The following is a 23,820-nucleotide window of genomic DNA, read 5'->3' on the forward strand; positions in this document are numbered from 1 at the left end:
GCCCCCACACCCAACTTCACCCCACCCCTCCACCCACTTCCTCCTCTGTTCCTTGTCCCGTATCCACCCCATTCGATCCCTCACTCACAGCCTCCCCGACTCTGTTCCCACCAACATTGCCTTTCACACAACTCCATCGCACTTAACCCCAACACCATGCCCTGTGGAAGACATACTCAGCAGACTGGAGTACGGCGAGCCCCAAATCCGGTCACGTCCCACCCGACGTGGCAGACTGGGCATCCCCCAGGACCAGTGGCCCATCCGGGTTCGTTCTCCTGGGGCACCCGCCTCCCTGTGCCCGCCCCCGGTGGCGTCCAGGGGAACAGGTGTCTGAGAGGTTCCCATTGCCTCACCCTCCCATAACTGTTTGTGAAGTGTTGTTCTTAAATCCTACAACACACGTTTTACGATGATCTTGGATTTGTTCTTAGTTCAGCACCAATTCTATGAACACTCAGGAGATTTCTGCGGTGTCGTCGCATTTAAATAAAATCAGTTTTCTGCTGTTGAGTTAATTAAAATACATTAATAAAACTACAGGTATATTTTTATCAGATATATAAATTCCTTAAATAACACACTTCCTAACACCATCAGTGCAAAAGACTGAACCAGATCCGCTCCCTCCTGATTTGCTCATGGGACCAGACTACAGGCTGCTTTTCACGTTCAGGAGTAATTAATTACCATTTATACACTGTTCAAATCAATAAAGGTAACACATAATCAATACCATGTAAGTCAAAGTCAGTTCCACTTCTGGGATATCAATCTGTCCACTTATGAAGTAACATTGATGCTGCTGTTGTACAAATCAAACAGACAGCTGGTGGAAATGAGAGGCAGTTAGCAAGACAACCCCATAAAGGAATGGTCCTGCCACAGATCATTTCCCTGTCTTCATCCTTTCTGGTTTATTTCAGCTCACATTAGCATCTTGCCAGTGCCCTCACCCCTAGAGGTAAAATGAGGTGCAACCTACAGAAGTTGCTCATGTAGTGCAGCTCATCCAGTGTGGTATGAGGACCCCACGTCCACAACTGGGACCTGTGCTCACATCCCAACACTGTGCAGCCTGATAGGTATTTACCAGAGAATACCAGGATTGGCAGATTGGCCAGTTCATGCAGGCAGGTGGAGGTCAGACACTCTACTAACGTTCATTCTGAAATTTCTTGAGGAATGTCCTGAAAAGCTGGGTCAGACTGTGATCTGATATTTCCACTTTTATTCTAAATATGATTCTAAATCAAGACCTGCATGGGTTAATAATTTTGATTTCCATTGATCATCATTATATTATATTATATTGTTCTCAACACATTCCACTAAGTAATAAGTGAAAAATTTTAATTGGAATATTTCATTCATCAAGACGTGTTAATTAACTGTCCCTTTCATTGTTTTGAGCTGTGTATTAAAACACTACATGTAATTATTTATAACAAACACCTAAAAAAAATTAGGAAAACCTGGCTTCACTGTATGACTTTATTATTTTTTTTTACTTTTATTCATCCTTTTCCCATGATGTTCACCGCTGTCTGTGGCTATTTGCATACATAAGACATGACATTTTACGGCCAGCACTTCTACTACAGCAAGCTGGTCCGACCTTTCAATTTACGAGAGATTGGCATTCACTAAACTAGAAGGAAAGATACAAACAATTCCACGATCTATAAACCTGCTTGTGAATCTAACAGTTTTTTTTTTTTTTTTTTTTAAATACAACTTCAGAATAGATTGAAGAGAATTTAGGAGAAGATATCAGTGATTGAGGCCCGTTTTAATTTCCCAACATTAACCTTTCCCACTGTGTACATGTCAGGGCCTGGTTGAGGGTTGAAACTGCACTAGATGTTAAATAAAAACAAAAGCCAAATATTTGTGGTAAAGAGAATGCTAGCGCCTCTTTTTTAGCCATTTGCTATCTTTGCTTTTTACAGTAAGGGAAATCTGAAATGAAAATATTTATTCACTTTAAGTTTGAAGACAGAAAAGTTGATGATGTCCATCGTCATCAGAAACAGTGATAGTTTCTCACAGAAATGTAGAAAGTTAATTTATACATGAGGTTAATTCACTTTACAACAAGGATCCCTTTAAGATAGATTAATTAACTAGAGAGATTTGTTAAAGCCGAACATAATGTGTCAAAGCTCTCCTCTGTTTGTCCACCAGGAGTTGCCTCCTCACCTGGAATCAGTTTGGCCGGACTTGATCAAAGCAGCAGCAGAGTGGTGTTACAGTGCCAGTCTGCAGGCTGGAATCCGGAACCTGAGCTGTTCTGGCTGGACGATGAGGAAAACCTCCTCTCTGCTGGTCCTGCAGAGACAGTCAGAGGTCCTGATGGTCTCTTTACTGTCAGCAGCAGAGTGACTGTGGAGAAGAGACACAACAACAGCTTCATGTGTAGAGTCCAACAGAAGAACATCAACCAGACCAGAGAGACACACATTCATGTTCCAGGTAGGAAAACTGTCCCTCTCATCATCCAACCACTGAGTTTCTGTGTTATTTACCAGTTTTATTATTTTATTTCAGATGATTTCTTCTATGTCCCGTTTGACTGCACTGCTTCTATCAGCTTTAACGTGGTTTTCTGCATCCTGGCCGTTCTTGGTTTGGCCGCTTTTATCTGGAAACGGAGACAAAGCAGAAGCTGTAAGTTTAAATGGTTTAATGGTTTAACACTGAATCTCTGATATGATCTTTATTACATAATTATTCCATTAACTACACTCTAGACATAAAGTATTTATAATATTGGTGCAATGACTCACACTTGGTGAAATGTTTGTTTCCACAGTGAAGAAGAAACCTGATGAAAATCGGCAGCTTTTGGAAGAATTAAACAGAAAAAAATTGGCTGAAAGCAGGTCTAAACTAGAGCAGGGTCTGAGAAGCCTGGAGCAGGCGATCGATGCTCTGGTGGACATAAAAGAAGAACTGGAGAAGCAGAACAAGAAACTAACTGAACAAAGAAACCAGGCAGAGAAAGATGCTGAAGAGAATGAGATGAAGGTTAAAGCCGTGGATGATGAAGTAAAACAGAAAGTTGGAGATAAAACAGTCAACAAAGCACAAGCATACTTAAAACTGAAAGAAATCATTGATGAGGTCAAATATAAACTAGATGAGAAAAAGAAAGATCAGCAAGAGTTTCAGATGAACACAGAGACTCTAGTTAAGAAGGCATGTGATGTGTATAACAGGATGACTGAAATGAAAAAGGAACTAGAGAGTGATGTGGACAAAATGAAAAAACAAATGGAGACATCTTCAGAGAAAGACACAAAACCAGTCATTTAAATAAAGTTCACTTTTAAATAAATAAAAAATATCTCTTTAAAATCTTTTTCCAGCATGAAATCCTTTTATCTTCTGATTTTCTACTTCAGGGATGTCCGAAGTCGGTCCTCAAGGGACGATGTCCTGCAGGTTTTGGATCTTTCCAGCTGCAGCACCTGAATCACATTGATGGATCAACACTGGACAGAACTTGACAACAAGCTGTTGTGGAGGAGAGAAATTTTATCTGGATCAGGTGTGTTGGAGCAGGGAGACATCTAAAACCTGCAGGATTGCAGGACCTGGACACCCCTGTTCTATTTGTGTCGTAAGGTACCTCGCTATCAGGAGAGAAAATGACAATCAGTGAATGTAAATTCAGATAAAGATTAATTTTATATTATTAAGGTTAATACTCACCTCTTGAGGATGGTGACAGTGATGCTGCAGTTAGTAATAACAGTGCATACATCTACAATCATAATTTGCCCGAAGCAGCACATGTCGTAAACAATATCAAAACTTAACCTAACTGAGGTCGGGAGGCAGAATTTAGGGAATATCTGGGATTTTCCGACGGCAGCAAGGTTGGAAAATGTAACGATGAAAAGAGCAACGGGAGTAGCAGCGGTTGTCAGAATACCGCTATAAATATCGATGATGACAGCTGGGTAGATTTGAAAAATTATTATTTCTACTATATTTTATCACTTTTAGTCCATGTTTTACTGGTTTTTCTGGTTGATTTATTTTGTGAATAGTGTTTTTAAATCCACAGAAATATAAAAAAATAGCTCATAGTTACGTAAAAGTTACGTAAACTAATATGGCCACAATATACCAGTTAGATGAGTAACTTTTCTCCTTTCATAAACTGGTCCATTTTCAATAGTTTTTCTAATTTATAACATGTCTCATTTCATAACATTTTCTTATAAAAGTACAAGGTTTAATATGTACATATTAATATAAGCCTCTCTCTTAGTGCAGGTTTCTGCAGTCACATGATGACAAAAGCTTTTAGTTTTTTATTTCAACCTTCAGTGTGTTTGAGTGATGTTATAAAACATGTATGAACACAACAGGACAACAATGAAAATGTTTCATGCAAAGATGAAAGTTATTGTGATTTCTTTTAACAATTTTCTGTATTTTTGGTACGTTTTCTACAGCGTTTGTCTGATCTCTAAACACAATTACTTATTATAATTTTTAGAATTTAAATAACTTGTATTTTATATCCCTTCTGATCAGATTAACTAAAAAAAATGGCAACCGATGAGATGTAATAAAACATTTTATGCATGATAAATTTGTTTTTCATATTTTTGGTTCAAACGTCTGCTACATTTCCTTCATTACACAGATTTCTTATAAAGTATGAGTCTTATATCAATTCTACACTTTATTGTCATGAAGGAACATTTTCTGAAATACTCACATAAAGTCTAAATGAGGAATTCCTTTCATGACCCGACTTCTTGACTGCAGTAGAAAGATAAAGACCAAACACAAAACTTTTCAGGACATTCGGGGAATGTGTGACCCAAAGGCTCTTGGACAACTAAAGCAAAGTTAAGGAGGATGCAGAAAAGAAAAAAAGATCATTCCGTGGAATTAATGCATACATTTTTAATGCATAAACAACGAATTTATTACACCAATTGCCACAATTTGGCATCATCTCTGCGATAGAGGCTGATTTATGGGATGTCAGTGTCTTGTCAGAGCAGTGAACCGAATCCACCAAAAATCCTTCCACCCACCACTATCAGCAACTAACAGTAACTTCAGAGATCAGTCATTTTTTTTTCCCCAGCTGTCTCTTTGTAGGTGCTCTCGATGGTTGCTTGCTTAGTTTCCTTACACATGTTGCAGGTGGTTGTCTGTTTTTCTTACAGGTGTAGGCGGGAGATGTCTGGCTTTTCCTGTTTAGATTGAAGAGGTGATGCTGTTGTTTTCTCTCTGGTGTATCCTCATCTCCTTTTTCTTCTCTTCACTCTCTTCTGTTTATACTCTCTTCGGCCCCGCCCCTCCATCCAGCATTATCCAGCATTAACATGTAAATTCAGCCAAGACTAATATAAAGAAAAATAACAAAAATAAGCAAATAGAATGAAAGTAAAGGTTATTCTGATTCTCATTCTAGTGATGAAGTTTCAGGTCTATCTTCATTCTCGGTCATTTGCTTCCTGTTGGATTTTGTAAATCAGGTTGGTCTGGATAAACCTTTTTTCTCTTTATTTCTCCAGTCAAACCCTAATTGAATGGATTTCCTTAAAGAAAAGAAAGAATATTTCTTTACTTTCTAAGCTGCATTTTCATCCTCAAGTTTGTCTGCTCACATTGGTTTGTTCATCATCCGCTAAGCGCTGTGACATTCACGCTTGCGTGTTTGGGCACCAGGGTGTAATTTTACTTGACAGGTAAAGAATCATTCCCATTGGATAAAAAAAAAAAAACCTAAAACAATGCTGATTGGCCAGGGGCACAGAGAGCTGCATCCTGAGAGGGGACGTTGAAAAACCAATGACTAAGCAGCCTCAGGCCACATGTTTGCCAAAAGATTTCAGCCTCACATGCCCACCAATTAGTCTGGCTTCCATCGCCCATGAAATTTCTATATTTATTCAGGATGTTAACCAAATACAACCAGTTCTCAATAACTACTGACAGACAATCTGCCAGATATGAGCAGGTGCACTGTATGAGTCACTCATTTTAATGTACTTAGTATTAAAAAAATGTCATAAAAATTGTCATGTTACAGTTCTCTAGTTAATTAGGTTTTCTTCATAGTACTGAATGAAAACTTATTAATCTTGAAATACATGAAGGAAAATGAAAGTATAAAGAAAAAAATAGGTGCTTTCTACTATAAAGTTCATGAGTAGTCGATGAAAAGATAAGAGGAAAGAGTCAGAAACCTGTCAATCAGTAACTGGTTTTGTCAGAGGTGACGGAGAGGATCCATAAGGTATGTCGTCTTTGTCTAAGATTTGATCTTAGTTAAAATATTTAGACAAATGTGGGTTTGTGTGGTGAAAAGTGGCTCCTCTTAATGTCAACTTGATTGTGGGCATTTATTCTTGTAAATGATGGAATATTTTCCATCATTACAAGAAGGTATGGGAGAAATTGGACTTTGACACATGAATGGCTTCGAGTGTGCACTAAGAAGACATGCTAGTCAGTTGCATACTAAAAACTATGACATTTATCATGATTTTTAGAGTTAAAAGAAAAAACCTGCACAGATATGAACAGTAGCTCGATAAATTCTTCTGTGCTTAAATAGAAGTTATCACCAGAACACTGAAACTCAAAGAGGAGGAAACAGCCTCTCCTTGTACGTCTTTACGTTTCACACAAAATAACTCCTCTGTTTTGTTGAAATCTTGAGCAAACTAAAAAACTTTATTTATGCCGGATGGATGGATAATGGAATGTGTAACTGCCTTGTCTGTGTGGAGTTTTGATCACTTTATCTTTTATTCAATTTACTTATTTTCTCCAGCAGACAAAACATAGCAGCAGATCTCACTGTAAATGTGGAAAGAAAAACAAAAAACAAAAAAAAAATCAACTGCAGCCTGTCTGTAACGCATCCACTGCAACATCATGCAAAATAGAAAAAGAAATGAAACATATACTATAGATTTGTCGACTAAAATATCTAAACTTTTGAACTCTGGTCATTAAAGAGAATTAACCCTTTAAGATCGACAGGAACACCATCGTGCTGGTATATATATATATATATACATATATATATATATATATATATATATATATACATACATATATATATGCCTTCCCCTCTGAACTACACCAATAGTGGACATTTTAAAAACTTGTTTAAAAACTTAATTATTTCTTGAGTTTTTTTTTTTTTTTTCAGGTTGAGCTATTGATATTTAACCATATTTTTCTGGTATTTGTCTACATTCTTTCTGTGAAGAATCGTTTTGTTTTCAGGTTGTACAGCATGTTCATCAACGTCTATTTTACATGCGCCTATTAAAAATCTTTACTGTCTTACATACAAAAGCCTTTTCTTCTCATTCTGCACCAGCATAATGTCTGCTTTGTTTTTTTGTTTGTTTTTTGTTTTTTTTTTCTTAGAGCTCCATAATGCTGTGGTCAGTGGATGAGCTGTTCCTAACATCACATTTTAACACTATAAGGGTGCTGGTCATCCAGTTTCTTCTGCTATCAGTCTGCATTGGTAACTACTGCAAAGATTTTGAGAAAATGGAAACAAAATCATTCATTATAAATGCACAAAACCTTATAGATGTCAACAAATACTTTTTACTTAAACTGGAACACTAAAACAGAAATTTGGTTTTCCAGGTCAGTCTGAACTGGTTGGTCCATCAGTCATAGCCAAACTCGGCAGTGAAGCCATCTTGCCCTGTCACCTTGAATCTCCCAGCGATGCTACCCTCTTCACAGTGGAGTGGACGAGGACTGATCTAAACCCAAGATTTGTGTATGTGTGGCGCGATGGTCAGGAACTTCTGGGGAAAAAGCACAAACTGTTTGAGGGAAGAACGTCGCTGTTGATCGATGAGCTGAAACACGGAAACGTTTCACTGAAAATATCCAAAGTGAGAACATCTGATGAGGGCACATACAGATGTTTTATTCCATCACAGGAAAAGCAGTCGTTAATTCGGCTAATTACTGGTGAGTGAATATGTAACTTTAAGGTTTTAGTCTGTTATTTATAACTCAGATAAGAAATTCAGAAAGTGACTGAATATCATTTCTTTTCACTCAGCTTCAGATGATATCTGCTCGCCTGTGACCAGTGTAGCTGGGATTGATGAAGACAAGAAAGGAGTTGTTTTACAGTGCCAGTCTGGAGGCTGGTATCCAGAGCCTGAGGTGCTCTGGCTGGACAGTGAGGGAAACCTCCTCTCTGCTGGACCTACAGAGACCATCAGAGGTCCTGATGGTCTCTACACCGTCAGCAGCAGAGTGACTGTAGAGAAAAGAAACAACAACAGCTTCACCTGTAGAGTCCAACAGAAGAACATTAACCAGACCAGAGAGAGATGCATTTATGTTCCAGGTAAACATTTGCTCTTTATATGTTTCATGTGGTTCTATCAGCTTTACATTGTGAAAACTGAATTTTATCAGCACGTCATGAATCTCTGTGTTTTATCATTTCAGATGATCTTTTTGTTTTTCCATCCTGGCCTCTTCCTATGGTTGTTGCTTTGGCTTTTACCTCGACTATTTGCATCCTTCTTATTTCAGCAGGGAGCATTTTTGCGTGGAAATGGAGAGAAAACTTAAAGCGTAAGTTTGGAGCACAACATAACCACAGACATGTACCCCTGTAGATGGGTTTTTCTGCCATGTACCCCTTTACCAATGCAGAGTTTTTCTGGTTGGAAATAGATCACATCACTGCGCTATCAGTGCTAGATTTATTAAAATGTGTAACTAAAGAAACAATTTAAAATATCAAACATAAAACAATACATATTTCAAACATGGTGAATCAGTAATCCAAGACTACCCCCTGAAGTGTCTCCAAGTACTCTAAAGGGTACATGAATCCTCATTGAGAAACTTTATGATAATGTCAAATTAGCTTTAATGGAAATTTTAATTATAGATGCAGTTAAATTAAACTAGTTAAGTTTAGATTTTACTAATTTGGAGGAAAAAAAAATACTACTACGGTGCAAAATATCATCAAATTATTGACTTACTTTTTATTCAACATGTTAAAATTCACTTTACACTTATATGCAGAGGAAAAATAAAAGATTGCACTGTAAAAAAAAACAACATAAAAACAAAGTTGAGTGAACTTAAAAACTAAGGCATCCACACATTAATCCCGGATTAGGTTGAGTTTACTAGAAATTTGTGTGGAAACTCGTGTTAATCCACTTCAGTTTTTACAAATGCTGAAACTAAACATGTCAAGTTGTATCAACCATTAGACTTTACTCAAACCCAATAAGTTAACTCATTTTTTCTATAACCCATAGCAGTTTAAACTAACTCTCTTAACCTCCTGACTACCAGTAGTTCAAATTTGTCCTCTGTGGGGGACATTTGTAAACTTGTAAATTTGTGAATATCTCCCACCCACTGCATTCTATTGAGTTAACTCCTTTTGCTATCTACAGAGGACTCTTAGGACATTTCAATGATACCAAATGTGAAGGGGTGGGGCTTTGGTACGTTTTGGTAACAAAAAAAATGTGATTGGACAGTATTTTTTTTCCTGGTAGCCAAGAGGTTAAGTCAGATTAAGGCAGTTTAGTTCTTTCAAAAAGAAAACTAAATCCCACGGACTCAGTTTCATGAAAAGAAGCCTCCAAATTAAATGTTTTAAAGTTACTTAAAAGTTACGTTGAACTCTCATTCACATTTCAATGATAATAATTTATAGGTGCATGTATTTACAATAGATTAGGGGCTCAGAACTGCAATCTCCAGAACTGAGAAGGTGACAATAGGTTATGTCAGTAAAATCACTACTTTGCCCTGAAACAATATATAAAGGTTGTTGCGGAGGGTTTCGTTTTTTCTTGTACTGTCCGTCTTGCTCCTGGTACCAACTTTAAAATTCAAACAGACCAGAATTTTCTAACATGGTCTAAATGTTAGTATAACACAGGAAGTAAAGCACATAACACAAATTTATAGCACAGCAATCACAAAAGGTTAGATTCCTGCTGAATCTGTATCTCCCATGAGCCTTTGTGGTCCAGATATGTTGAGTTTTAAAAGTAGCCCCGACCCCTCTGACATAAACACATGTTCAGTTATCTTTGAGCAGTTCACTATGAGAAACAACTGATTTGTTTTAGTAATGATAGAATGGTTTTACAACACATAAAATTAGACAAGCAAACAACATCTGGCTTAAAAGTGCAGCTGCAAAGTAAAAAAAAAAAAAAAAATCTAAGGCCTTTTATTCTCCCTTCACCTTTACAAATTCAATTTCAAACATTACTGTAAACAAATTCTGTACAAACTCTGTACAAAACACAGAAGACGTACAAAATGCGTGAAGCATTAACGACCCTTAAAGGGTTCTGGTAACGTACTTTTGTCACTGAGCGACAACAACTCGTGTTGTTAGGTTGAAAATATTTAAAAAGGAAAATTAAAATCCTGAAGCGACTTTTAATTTGAATAATAATCAACAATTTGTCCAACGTAATATTTTAGTTTTGATTTAAAATCTTAATCTAGAGCGACACAATACTATTTTTTCTTTACTTTAGTTTTGAAACTGCTTTAAGTTTTGCTGCTGTTGCTTTATAGTCTTAAAGTTTAAACTTTAAACAACTTATTTTTTACAGTGTGTGCTAAAGCTGATGAGAAAGAAAATGGAAATAATAAAAATAAAACAAATAAGGAGGAACAGAAGCTTGTGATAGAAGAAAAACAACCAGAGGAGCTTCTGAGAGCAAAGGAAGAGGTATAAATTATGACTTTCATTTTCAGTTTACTGGATAAACACAAGATTCATCAAGTTATTTTCAAAACTGATTTGGAAAAAAAGTGACAGAGAAACCCTAAATGGTGATTATTTTCCCTGAGACAGCTGGAAAAATCTAAGGCGATGGTGTCAGAGCTTCAACAACAGCTGCAGAAGTCGACTTCAGAGAAGACAGAACTACAGAGACAGGTAAACACAGGTAGTCAGGTTAACACAGGTAGACAGGTAAACACAGGCAGACAGGTAAACACAGGTAGTCAGGTAAACACAGGTAAACACAGGTAGACAGGTAAACACAGGTAGACAGGTAAACACAGGTAGACAGGTAAACACAGGTAGTCAGGTAAACACAGGTAGACAGGTAAATACAGGTAGACAGGTAGGCAAACAATGGTGGCAAGTTAAAAGGTACATTATGTACAAAATAACAAAAGGGAATATGTAATAATCCATTAGTGCATAAACGTACATCTTTTATTTAAATTTCAGGATTATTATGAATTTTTCAGACACTTTTTAATTTCTTATGTACCCCCTGAAGTGTCTCCAAGTACCCCGAAGGGTAGACTACATACATCCCCGTTTGAGAAAAAATGCATTATGTGAATGTCAAATTAGTTTTTTCTTTAAAGTTTAACCACAGATGCACTTAAATTAAATTTATCTAGTTAATGAGTTTAGATTTTAGATTATAAGAAAAAGTGTCAGGTAAACACACCTGTGGTCATGAAAACAACAACTTTAAAGGAAATGGTGCCAATTTAAAGGGTAGATTATGCAGCAAATAACAAAAGGGATGTGTCCAAATCAAAGTAAAAAACATCCTGCAAGGATGACATATTTGTTTTTTCACCATCTCACCCTGAAGCCAACTTATCCTCAAACAAACTGGAATGAGCCAGAAACCAAAACCAGTAGAAGTTAAAACAGGAATTAATGTTTTGAACAAAAATGCAGCTGGAAAACAGAAACTCTGGACTATAAGACTATATGTGCTACTCCACCACACAGTCCTTGCTCCTAATATATTTTTTACTTGTCAAAAAGTCCTTTTGTCACATTTTCATAAAAGCACTAAACTGTACTTTCTATAGAATTACTGTTTATCAGCATCAACCTGACTATTTATTTTCTATCACAAAGTTTAACACAAGGAAACAATTATTCACAATCTACACAAAGGCAAAAACACAAATTCATAATTTAGAAAATTGTCATTCTTTCTATTGATTGATTGATTGATTTGTAAACACATAAATGGCACTAATACATAAACATGGAGCCGGAAAGGTGAAGCAAGACTGGCCAAATCCTTACAGAGTTAACAGAGACTCAGTGGAAAGGAACGAAATACAAGTCATGAAACTCAGAAACCACCAAGTTAGCACAACAGAAAACCCGACAACGGACACGAAACCAGACCAGAAACTAACTCTAACATGAACTAAAGTAAAAACAGAACAAAACCCACAGACCAGGACACACTCCTGATAAAACCTCATGGAAATAGCGATGAAAAGAAATCCTGTTTCTGTCTCTCTGTGTTCTGTTATCACTTATTTATTGTAATAAATTTCATTCCCTCATCTAGTTACAGGAACAACAAGCTGCCCAATGGTCCTGGTTTTCAAGGGTAAGTGGTCACATTAAAGTTATAATTCCATATATTTAAACTTTCTAATAGAATTCTGCAGAATATTTACTCATATGTGTGAAATATTTTCCTTCATTTTGTTTAACATTATTCCTCTCAGCTCTTCTGGAGTTCCAACAATCAGCAGAAGAAGGAAGAAGCAAGCAAAGAGGTGGAGTTCCTAAAAATACATTTTCTCTATATTCCTCTATAATCCCATGAATGTTTGTTCTTCGTACCAATTTAAATAACTAATTAATATTTAGGGATTTAAATGCTGTCAAATGGCTAGTCATGACTCATGCCAACTGTTAGCTAACATCTGTCTGTTAGCAGGAGATTAACCAAGATGCCGTTGAGATGAAGTGGAAGAAAATGACAGATGAGCTGGAGGAGAAAAGAAAAGAACTGGAGACCAAAACTTCTGCCTTAGACCAGACTAAGAGACATGTACACATAAACACACATGAAACTTGTTCTTATTTTCCTTAGTTTGGTGGCCATCTTGCATTAACCCGAATATTTTCTGTCAAAGCTGCTTTATGACTCTCTCCATAAAGTGAAATTAACCAGGACTTCCTTCTTTGTCTTTTCTTTCTGCTCAGCTCGATGAAGTATTGAAGGAAAACCGGAAGCTCAAAGATGAGAAGCAGCAGCTGGAAAATAGCGTTAAAAAGAAGGTTAGATTTAAAATCTTTATTCATTGCATAGTGGAATGTGTTGGGAACAAAATAACATAAAAAAAGGAATTAAGAATCATGAACCCATGGAGGTCTGGACTGAGAATCATACTCAGAATAAAAGTGGAAAGATCAGATCTCAGTCTGAACTAACTTCATTGGAAATTCCTCAAGACCATTCAGAATGAGGTTCAGTAGTGTGTGTGGCCTCCATGTGCCTGTATTTACTCCCTACAATATCTGAGGTCCTGATAAAACAAATGAGAATCTCCTGAGGCATCTCCTCTCAGACCTGGATCAGGGCATCAATCAATCCCTGGACAGTCTGTGGTTGACTTGTTGGCAGTGGATGGAACCAGACATGATGTCCCAGAGGTGCTGGACTGGATTCAGGTCTAGTAAATGGACAGTCCAGTCCATAGCATCAATGCCTTCATGATGCAGGAACTGCTGACACATTCCAGCCACATGAGGCTGAGCATAGTCCTGCATCAGAAGGAACCAGGTCCCACTGCAACAGCATATGGTCTGACAATGGGTCTAAGGATCTCATCCTAATGGTAGTAAAGGTACCTCTGGCTAGCACATAAAGGTCTGTGTGGATATGCCTCCCCAGACCATCACTGGCCCACTACCAAACCAGTCATACTGGAGACCTCCTATTACGCAGTTATTACTCTCCTTTAGGCTTGAGAAGGTATTTGAGTGTGTAACAACCAATTAAAAATCTCATAGCTGAAAGTGTGACGTGCAGTTAGCTGCTTTTACTTGCAGGCTAAGGGTTATCCAGCCTCCTCCTGCTGTATTTGTATCTGGAAATGAAGCTGCTTTTACTGCACTTTGGATGTAGAAAGTTGAAAGTTAAAATTTAGTTTTTTGCTTTGCAATTTAATCATAACTTCAGTTTTTATTAATTTACAGTAAATGGATTCCAGACTGATGAACCAGCGATGACCTCATGTTGAAAATACTTTTGTCCCTGAGGACTGGAAACCAGCTGCAGGCCACCATATCACTACTACAGCTCTATAATGTTACTGCTTAAAGCAGGGGTGTCCAGAGTCAGTCCTCGAGGGCCGCTGTCCTGCAAGTTTGGGATGTGTCCGGCTGCAGCACACATGAATTTAGATTGATGGGTCTACGTGATTGGGCAGAACTTGAACAAATTTCTTATGAGCAACCTGAAGCTAAAAGCTTCCTCTAAGAGGAACCTAAAACTTTTGGGATCTAAATTGACCCAAACCGGAAAGAAATTATAGAAATTACAGCAAGAACAATAACGGGGATTTTTAATAGCTGGTTGTTTCTAGATCTGCTAATTATTTCTGGGGAGAAAGAATCAGAATAGAATAAAATCTCAGAGAAAAGTGGGTAAAGTAAAATGGTACTTAATGTAGTGATGGGATGCATGGACTACAACTCTGCACTGTACTGTCTGGTAGGAAGGAAAAGTCCCACTAAAGCTCTTATCTGTCTGCCAGAATTCATGTGATTGATGACAAAAATAAAATAAAATTCAAAGAAATGCAAATTTCAGACATAGAAAAATATCTCCGCCACTTTAAGAAGGTTCATATGGCGATCGCTAACTTCATTTCACTTGAGAAAATGGAAGATGCTGCAGTGGAAGGAAATTCAGTAGAATAACCAAACAGAGGGGCAGTTTAAAGTAAAGAAGGACCTCACTTGCCAGATAAATGACCTCAGAGCTTACCAACATGATCCAACAACAAGAGAAAAGACTCAGAACAATATTGTGGTGAGAATTCTGGTAAATAAAGAGACCAGAAGCATCAAATGATAGTATATAAGTTATATTCCTGGTCAGGTGAGTCATTTATGCAGACAGCAGATCTGTCTGTACAAAGGGAAGAAAAGACTACATTGTTTTACAGAGCATTATTTATATGCACAGATGAGGAGAATCACATCATTCAGCCCAATTCACAGGACAGAGTGAAAACGACTCTGACAAAGTTCTATCTTTCTACAGTTTATTCACAGTACAGATGCTTTTTGGTCACAGTACAAAAACATGATGAAAAGATAAGTCATTCTCATAAAAATAAATAAATAAATAAATAAAAAGAAGATGCGGGTATTCAATCAACAAGTGAAGACCTGGTGTGAAGCATATAACTTATAAAAGGGGGAAGTTCTACAGTTAAAACAGGAAGTAAAGTAACCAGGATGCAGGATGCCAGAACATGTAAAGCCCACTCCGAAACAAAGGGAAAACAAAACAAAACTAGCAGTCATGAAAAAATTACAGCCCCTGTCAGGATCAGACAGTTTGATGGACTGATCATGGTCTTTGATGTCACATGGTTCATGTAGCATGGAGCTAACTGTTACTCAGGATGCTCTGCACCACAGGAAGTCCTAACAAAGTAAAGACTTTTGTTCCATGTTCTTAGAAAGTGATGTGCAGACCTGTAATTTGGTCTTAGCTTCAACATTTATAAAATGTCTAAGGTTTGAGTCGATTTAATTAAAAACTGCTCTTCTCTGTAGCTTTTAGCTTTAGCTTGTCTGGATTTTTGTCTGAGTCTCTAGACTGAGATTTAACTAAATAAAAAAAGGCATAAAATCATCCTTCGGAAACAGTTTTTGTAGTAAAACATTGTTTTTTATTAACAGAATATCCTTTTAAAAGTATATTTACATGTTGTAATATAAATAAATGCCTCCATAGACAGCTCATGGGACTTAGAGAAGCTGCATCCAATGAAAAGGTTTACATTGATGGACATTATGTGTTTACTTGTGTTTGCTGCAAACATTATGTAGCACATCACACACATTATTAAGCTGTAGGAGGTGGTGTGGAAATGATTTTGCATGTTAACTTCACTTAACTTTGTGATCTGTGCCCTTCATTTGAATCAAAATCAATAAATTTACCATAAAATGTTCAAATGTTTGAGCTTGGTTGATGATTTCTTTTCTTTAATGATACCAATTTACCTACTTTTCTTCATGTCAAATGTCAGTCTTTCTCAATCCCTCAGCACCCACTGCATGTCTTAAGCCTGGTGCACACATAACGATTTTTTTAATCTTATGAGATTTTTTATGGGTTCGAGACCCCACACGTGAAGATAAAAAATCAAACAGTTAAATTAAACAGTTTTGATCATGATGTTATTTGTATCTCTGTGTATCAGCAGTCCTACTGTGTTTTATTTTAGGTTTACCTAAATAAATTCACCAGTGAACAAGAACTGTGGTGTGGTGTTCTTCCTGGTGTGAGTTATGTCCATACTACAGCTTGGTAACTCTTCCTCATGCTCTTTACCATCCGGCCACATGTTGCTGTGTGATGGCCTTCCATCCCTCACACGGTGTTTCTAAATATTTACAGGATTTAGCTGTGCTGCTCATTTTAGGGATGCAGGATCTGTACAAGTTCAATCTTATTGTCAAGTTTCTTTACTTTTTTGAGAGAACAAAACAATCGAATCAATCACAAATTTATTTGTTTAACACTTCTCAGATAAAAGTAATTAAAACAATAAGGGAATTAAACCAGTTGAAACAGAAATAGAAGCATGACATGGCTCATAATAACTAGACTGGTGGGACAAATTACTAGAAATGAAAACATGATGAAGGCAAAGCATTAAACAACTGCAACTTTATTTATAATGCTCTAAAAACAATGGAGTTGACCAAAATGCTGCAACGTGCAACATAAAATTAAAATAAAAACAATAAAAAGAGAAGGATCATGTAAGACAGATAAGTTTAGGAGTTTCAGCTGCCCTGCAGCTCTGTGGGAGCTTAAACCAAAGGGACGGTGTATAAAAACTAAAAGCAGCTTCTCCATGTTTAGTTCTTTACTCTGTGAACGGGAAGCAACCCTGAACCTGATGATTTAAGCTGCCTGGAGGGTTCATGGTGCACCAGAAGTTCTGAGATGTATTTTGACTTCATAAACCAGCAGCAGCATTTTAAAATCAACTCTCTGCTGGACACGGAGCCATGATAAAGACCACAGGTGTGACATGATCCAGCTTTCTGTTGGTGGTGAGGACTCACAGCAGTGTTCTGCTTCAGCTGCATTTAGTGGTGAACCTGTAAATACGGCTTTAATTAGGCCGTTACAGTAGACAGGTCTGCTGAAAATAAATTCATGACCCAGTTTTTCCAAGTTACTCCGACGCTTCAGTCCTTTACTCCTGGAAATATTACTAAGGTGGAGAAAGGTGGACTTTGTTACTAGTGTGATGTTAAAATTCAGGTCAGAGTCCAAAACAACAGCCAGATTTCTGGCTCGGTTCCTGTTTCTTTTATTGTTAAACTGGAACAAGGTCCAGAATTTCAGCAGTTCTTCTTATGGTTGTTGTAGAAATTTATGGAGCATCCAGTGATTTGTTTTTCTCTAAAAACTTTAATATTAAACAGATTTTTTCCTGAAATGTTTAAAGATTTATAAATAAATAAAAACCACATTATCATCTGATATCTTATCAAGCTCATTTATTTTTTAATCAAACATGGAACAGATGCAGTATTGACACGATGTGGTGGTATCAGGTGAAAATGTTAATTTTCATGGAAGTGTATTATATTTATTTAACAGTATTTAACAGTATTACCTACATAGTTTTACAATAATACAATTTTATTATTTTTAATTGATGACATCATTTACTATATAAAACACCTTTTTTCTCTTTGCTTTAATAAATGTAAAATTATTTCATTAATTCAGAATATATATATTTTTTTCCTATAGAATTACCTCATTAATTAAGAATTAAAATTCAAAATGAACAGAAAATATTAAATCTAATAAAAACATATGTAATTACTTCTTAAAAGCGGCTTTGTGAATGCAAAGCACTTCCATACACACCAGCAGCATGTTTATAAAAAGTGGAGGTGAGGGGCTTCAGCAAAGGATTTATTGAAAAACTAAAATGCCTCATGGAACATCTCACAACTAATAAAAATGATCTGTAACAGGTCTGTGAAATGACTGGAGATCAAACCTACAGGAGGTCTGAATCTAACTCGAACCACGTTTCAGAGGTAAGACCTGCAGAGCAGGTTCAGCAACCTGAGGAACAGCTCAGAGAATGAAGCAGAACCACGTATGAAATTCATCTTCAGCTAAGATATTTAATTGTTTAGCCGCCATGCAAAGAAAAATAAAACCCAAACTCAGATTGCTGACACCGTCTGTGGGTCCGAGTCAGACTAGGGTGAAGTGGAAAACCGTCCTGCAGGGATGAATCAAACTTGACATTATGTGCTGTAGACTTAAGGAGAAAGGAGCCGTTCTGTCATTGGTACAGAGTTTAAAAGCTAACATCCTTGATAATATGAGGAATGTATTGATGCAAAAAAGCTGGGCAGCCTGACCTACTGGATGAGGAACACAGCATGGAGCTAATGCCAACCTGAGGACATCTCCTTACATGAAGTCTTGCTTTATTAATGTGATGACGAATCACCTTTCTCCACATATCTTAACATCATGGCTCCATAATAAAAAGGTCCAGCTGTGAAACCATCCTATTTAATGTCCAGAATGCCCAAAATAAACAAGCATAAAAACAACAAACAAGCAGCTCAAATCTTACAGGCTGCACCTAAACTGAAGCAGGTTGGTTCATCAAACGCTGTGTTTTCTGCAGAGAAGATGGAAATAAATACGACCACGGTGAGGATTATTTTCAGCTCACCTCCTGTTAAAACCAGTAACAAAGAAACCAGAACCAGCAGCGTACATCTAGCCGCTGCAGCGTGGTTTAACCGTCTCACTACAACAGACGCTGGTGGTTTGAGATGAGGAGCTTAAATAAATGATGAGACCAGAAGAAGCAGATCACAGAGAACAATAAGGAATGTGTTGAGTGTAAAGTTGTTTCACAAGGCAAACGTTCACTCTCCTGCTGGATCTGCTCCAAGGTTAGCTTAGCTACCCGACTGCTAACCGCTGCAGATCAACCCAAGAAAAGAAAAGGCTTCTGCTGGACGGCAGGATCTAGATCAGCAGGAGCCTTGTTGACACCAGAATATATGACCTCCTGCTCGGGTAAATCTGAGCCGGCGGCTGCTGTGGAGCCTGGTGGTTCGGGTTCTGTTGGGAGATGAGGGAGAGTTTGTGTTTTAAACCATGTTAAAAATAATTTGAATTTGATTAAAAAATGTAAAACAGTGATATTAGATTTAGATACGTTTGAATTCCAAGCAGATTCACATTAAATAATCCTAAAACTTTTGGTTTTTTGTTTGTCATTCACTTATTTTATGTTATTTTTTTCTTCTTTCTATGTTTTTCTCATATTTGTTCATGTTATTGAATTTTAAGTCATTTTCTGGCAAAGGGAAGGCAAGAAGCAACCACAGCAACTAAACTTTAACACAGAAATAGTGAAATATATATATATATATATATATATATATATATATATATATATATATTTACTGATACTTTAAATTTAAAACAGCAGGAATGAGTTTTTCTGGTCATTGTAAACCAACTAACTAATGTGTATTTGTCACATTTTGGATATACGTCTAACATACGAACCAAGATGGTGAGCTTGTCGATTCTCTTGTATGGTTAAAGTAGAGTAAGTAAGTTCATGTGGGGTGTCATCTACATCTGGAGAGGAAGAAGAAAAAAGAAAATCAGCTCAGCGCAGAGCTAAAGATAAATATGAGTATCAGGGCTGGACGGGTCTGCTCACCCTCATCCCTCTGCTGTTTTCTGCTGTGGTTCAACTTAATACGGGGTTTGAAATTATCTCCAGCATCAGCAGCGTCTACATAAACCAAAAAAGAAGCGTGTATGATGCAGTGAGAGGAGGCAAAAATAAGTTATTTTCTGGTCACAGCGTCGTTGCAGCTTTAAAGGTTAGGCATGATGGAAACCACACATGACATTTAAACTTCAATTAGAAAGGTTACTGCATTTTTTCATATGGCAGCTTCACATTAAAGCAAAGCAAATTAATTAAAATAAATATATTTACAGCTCTATAAAAACAAAGAGACCATGCAGTTACTTCTTAAATAGTATATCTGAGTTTTACTACCAAATATAACCAATATAAGTCCTGCATAAGCACATCTCAAAAACAAAAGCATGAAAAGGATGACTGTAGTCATCGCTCTAGAACCGAAGGCTGACATTAAGTGACATTAAGTGAAATTAGGTGGCCTTCCAACACGTTGAACCCTGTTGAAAACTCTGGAAGGACATAACAGGAAGATGGATGGTCAGAAACCATCATGCAAAGCTGAACAGTGATTTTATGCAGAAAGCATGAGGAAAAGTTGCCCATCTGCAATGTGGAAACCTGATTTCTGAATGTGTTTTAGTTAATATATTAGTGTTTATCATGTTCTACAAACTCTGCATCATTCTTTTATGTTGATATCATGTCTCTCCTTTAAAGTTATGCCCTAATGAACAATAGCTTGGTTAGGGAATTTGGAGAAGCAGTAAGAAGCAGATGTCTGACAATAATCAACCTTTAAATGGGACTTGCTGAAACCAGCACATAGCTGGTGGAGGAAAGGAAAAGCCGTACACACTCGCTTCTAAACTGCTCAACTTAGAGGAATGTTGTGTTTTACCTTTTTTTTATATATATACATATTTACTGTTTTCTTCTGTTAATGCTCCTGAACTCACATGTAATAAAACTGCTTCTCTTTACCTCTTTGTCTCTTTAAAAAGAGAAATCCCACCACCAGGAATATCAGGGTCACTGGTATGAAGGTGAGAACAGCAATCAGCAGGTTGATGAGATGAGAGGAATAATGGTGCAAAGGACGATCTTCTTCATCAGGTGATGGAGAGATAACAGAAACTATGCATTTGAAACATTTACACTTATAAGCACAGTAACAGTTTCTGTATTATGAACGATATCTGCAGTTATCCTCACCTCTCAGAGTCAGCCAGCTTCCCGGTGATGTTCCACCTACAGAGATGCTGCACTTGTAGAGACCTTCATCAGACTTGGACATATTTCTAATGGTCATTTCATCTGCACCGTCTCCCTCCAGCAAGGTGCCATCTTTGTAGAAAGCAGCGGAGAAGCTGCTGGAGTTTGTCCTGTTCCTGCAGCGAAGGGTCACGTTGCTTCCCCCCTCCACAGGAGAAACAGGACTTTCTAGTATCACAGAACCAGCTGAAGAAACAAAGATACTTTTTATAATCCTGGAATGAGGTTAAGTTTCAGGAAAAGTCAGCTAAAAGTAAGGCTATTATAGGAATTATGCTATTAACATTGTTAACTAAATAAAAAGGCCAGGCTATAAAGGTTATGACTGATTATTGTTGCCTTTTTTATTTTTGGAAAGTGACAGTTTGGAGGGCTGTTGCCTCAGAGTTAATAATGAAATCCTTATAAAATCTTTACACAAAAGAGGTTTTTATGGATTAAAAACTTGTTGTGAACCAACTGTTTTACTGGACCGTTGTTGTTGTAACAGAAATGTTTATGTTGCAGTAAATTTTCATTCATTTTAGAGACATTAAACACTGTTTATATGCTCCTGTTTACATTTATATGAATGGTGCATTTAAAGTCAACAAAATGTGTAACTACACTTATCAGCCACTTTATCAGGTTCATATGTTCACCTGCTTGTTAACACAAACATCTAATCAGCCAATCACATGGCAGCAACTCAACACATCTAGACATGGTGAAGATCCAGCTGAGCATCAGAATGATGAAGAAAGGAGATTTACATAACTTTGAATGTGGCATGGTTGGTGGTCTGAGTATTTACTGAGACTGTCACACACAACCATCTCTAGGGTTTACAGAGAATGGTCTGAAGAAAAGAAAATATCCAGTGAGAAGCAGTTCTCTGGACCAGAATGTTTTGTTGATGTCAGAGGTCAGAGGAGAATGGACAGACTGGTTGGAGATGATAGAAAGACAACAGAAAGTCCAATAAGCACTGGTTCAAACCAAGGTCTGCAGAACAGCATCTCTGAACACACAACCTTGAAGCAGATGGGCTACAGCTGCAGAAGACCACACCAGGTGCCTCCTGTCAGCTAAGAACAGGAAACTGAGGCTACAATTCACACAGACTCACCAACACTGGACAATAAAAGATGGAGAAACGTTGCTGGTCTGATAAGCCTCCATTTCAGCTCCACATTCAGAAGGAAGGCTCAGAATCTGATGGAAACATAATAAAACATGGATCCATCCTACTTGTTGGCCCATTTTAGTGCCCTTAGTACCAACATGGCCTGGTTTAACCACTACAGCCTACCTGAGTGTTGTTGCTGACCATGTCCATCCCTTTATGACCACAGTGTTGCATCTTCTGATGCTACTTCCAGCAGGATAATGCAGCATTTCACAAAGCTCAGATCATCTCCTCCTGTTTTCTACAACATGACGATGAGTTCACTGGACTCGAACAGCCTCCACAGCCACGAGATCTCAGTCCAGTAGAGCAGCTTTGGGATGTGGTGGAACGGGAGATTCTCATCATGGATGCAGCCGATAAACCTGCAGCAACTGTGGGATGCTGCCATGCTGATATGAACCAAAACATCTGAGGAAGATTTCCAACACCTTGTTGGATCTATAACACCAAGAATAAAAGCAGTTCTGAAGCAAAAAAGGGGTCCAACCCGGTACTAGAAGGTGGTCCTGATAAAGTGGCCGATGAGAGTAATCTTAACATTGCACTGTTTTTATAAATAATCACTTTAACAAACTATTTGAAAATGAAAATCTAGGAAAATATAAACAGAAAAAAAATATTGGTGGTAGGTGATGGTTTCGTACCAGTGACAGTGATGTTAACAGTGCTGCTTTTCTCGCTGTCAGTCTCACACCAGTACTCTCCAGTATCAGATTCGTAGCCACTTCCAATGCTGCAGGTCCCGGTCGATGTGTCACATTCTTTGATGAACTGTTTTTTGTTCCTTATTCTTCTGAGCTGAGAGGAACCTTCACAGTGAAAAGTGATGGACTCGTACTCAAAGAACTGCTGTCTGTCTGTAACAATACGGACGCCTGCCTCGGAAAAAAACACAGTCCATCTAAAAACATCCTTTGGATTACTTGATATCAAACATCAGTCCCTGTTTTACAGAATCAACATAAAATCAGCCTGTAACTTAGAAGCTTTTGGAGCTATTAACGAGTAATATAAAAGTAGAAGCACACAGTAAATTACCAGGATTACGTCATTTTTACTCACCGCTGCTTTGAGAATGACTGTCCAGAATGTTTGCACCCAACAGCAAGATCAAAAACATGTCTGGATAAAATGATAACAATAATAAATGTACAAAAGCTAGCAATGCTTTTATGTACAAAACTGTTTAAAAAATTGATTCAGTACTCACTGAGTCTGAAAGAGAGACCTGTAACCTGCATGAAGTCTTCCTGCCGAATGTTACAGCATCAAACTGATGCAGCTCATGTACGATGCAGATGATCACTTCCTCTTCCTGTGCAGTTTATTTCTGATGGTAGAGAAGGTTTGGTTTCAGACCATGTATATCAAGTGTGTCAAACTCCGGTCCTCGAGGGCTGGTATCCTGCAGGTTTTTATTGTTTCCATGTTTCTAACACACCTGACTGAAATTAATGGGTTATTGTAAAGAAGTTGACAAGAAGCTGTTGGATCCATTTGATATTATTCAGGTGTGTTAAATCAGGGAAACAATGAAAACCTGCAGGATACCAGCCCTCAAGGGCCGGAGTTTGATGCCCCTGATT

At 37.5% G+C, this 23,820-nt stretch overlaps 2 protein-coding genes and 1 long non-coding RNA gene across 3 annotated transcripts in view; 2 read left to right on the forward strand and 1 right to left on the reverse strand.

Moving 5' to 3' along the window:
- The window catches only part of LOC121640310, a 39,385-nt gene extending 26,758 nt beyond the window's left edge, over window positions 1–12,627 (forward strand). Inside the window, exons 5-13 of the mRNA XM_041986021.1 lie at window positions 2,188–2,475; window positions 2,551–2,670; window positions 2,816–3,309; window positions 7,423–7,525; window positions 7,654–7,989; window positions 8,090–8,377; window positions 10,641–10,759; window positions 10,886–10,969; window positions 12,535–12,627. Of these exons, the coding sequence (XP_041841955.1) occupies window positions 2,188–2,475; window positions 2,551–2,670; window positions 2,816–3,309; window positions 7,423–7,525; window positions 7,654–7,989; window positions 8,090–8,377; window positions 10,641–10,759; window positions 10,886–10,969; window positions 12,535–12,627 (1,925 nt within the window). The remainder of the gene's footprint in view (window positions 1–2,187; window positions 2,476–2,550; window positions 2,671–2,815; window positions 3,310–7,422; window positions 7,526–7,653; window positions 7,990–8,089; window positions 8,378–10,640; window positions 10,760–10,885; window positions 10,970–12,534) is intronic.
- Window positions 12,628–12,791: 164 nt separating this feature from the next.
- LOC121640237 lies at window positions 12,792–14,101 on the forward strand. The gene is made up of 3 exons (XR_006010421.1): window positions 12,792–12,863; window positions 13,019–13,093; window positions 14,015–14,101. It is a non-coding gene; the product is annotated as an uncharacterized LOC121640237 (long non-coding RNA).
- A 6,948-nt stretch (window positions 14,102–21,049) lies between these two features.
- Window positions 21,050–23,560, reverse strand: LOC121640193 (Fc receptor-like protein 5; the record flags this gene model as incomplete). The annotated part of the gene is made up of 4 exons (XM_041985911.1): window positions 23,445–23,560; window positions 23,297–23,356; window positions 22,879–23,109; window positions 21,050–21,249 (listed from the first exon to the last, which is right to left on the reverse strand). Coding segments are annotated over exons 1-4 (522 nt in total), but the record flags the coding sequence as incomplete, so codon positions are not given.
- Window positions 23,561–23,820: the final 260 nt, after the last annotated feature.

This window comes from Melanotaenia boesemani, chromosome 5, assembly GCF_017639745.1.
Source record: "Melanotaenia boesemani isolate fMelBoe1 chromosome 5, fMelBoe1.pri, whole genome shotgun sequence".
NCBI classification, from domain to species: domain Eukaryota; kingdom Metazoa; phylum Chordata; class Actinopteri; order Atheriniformes; family Melanotaeniidae; genus Melanotaenia; species Melanotaenia boesemani.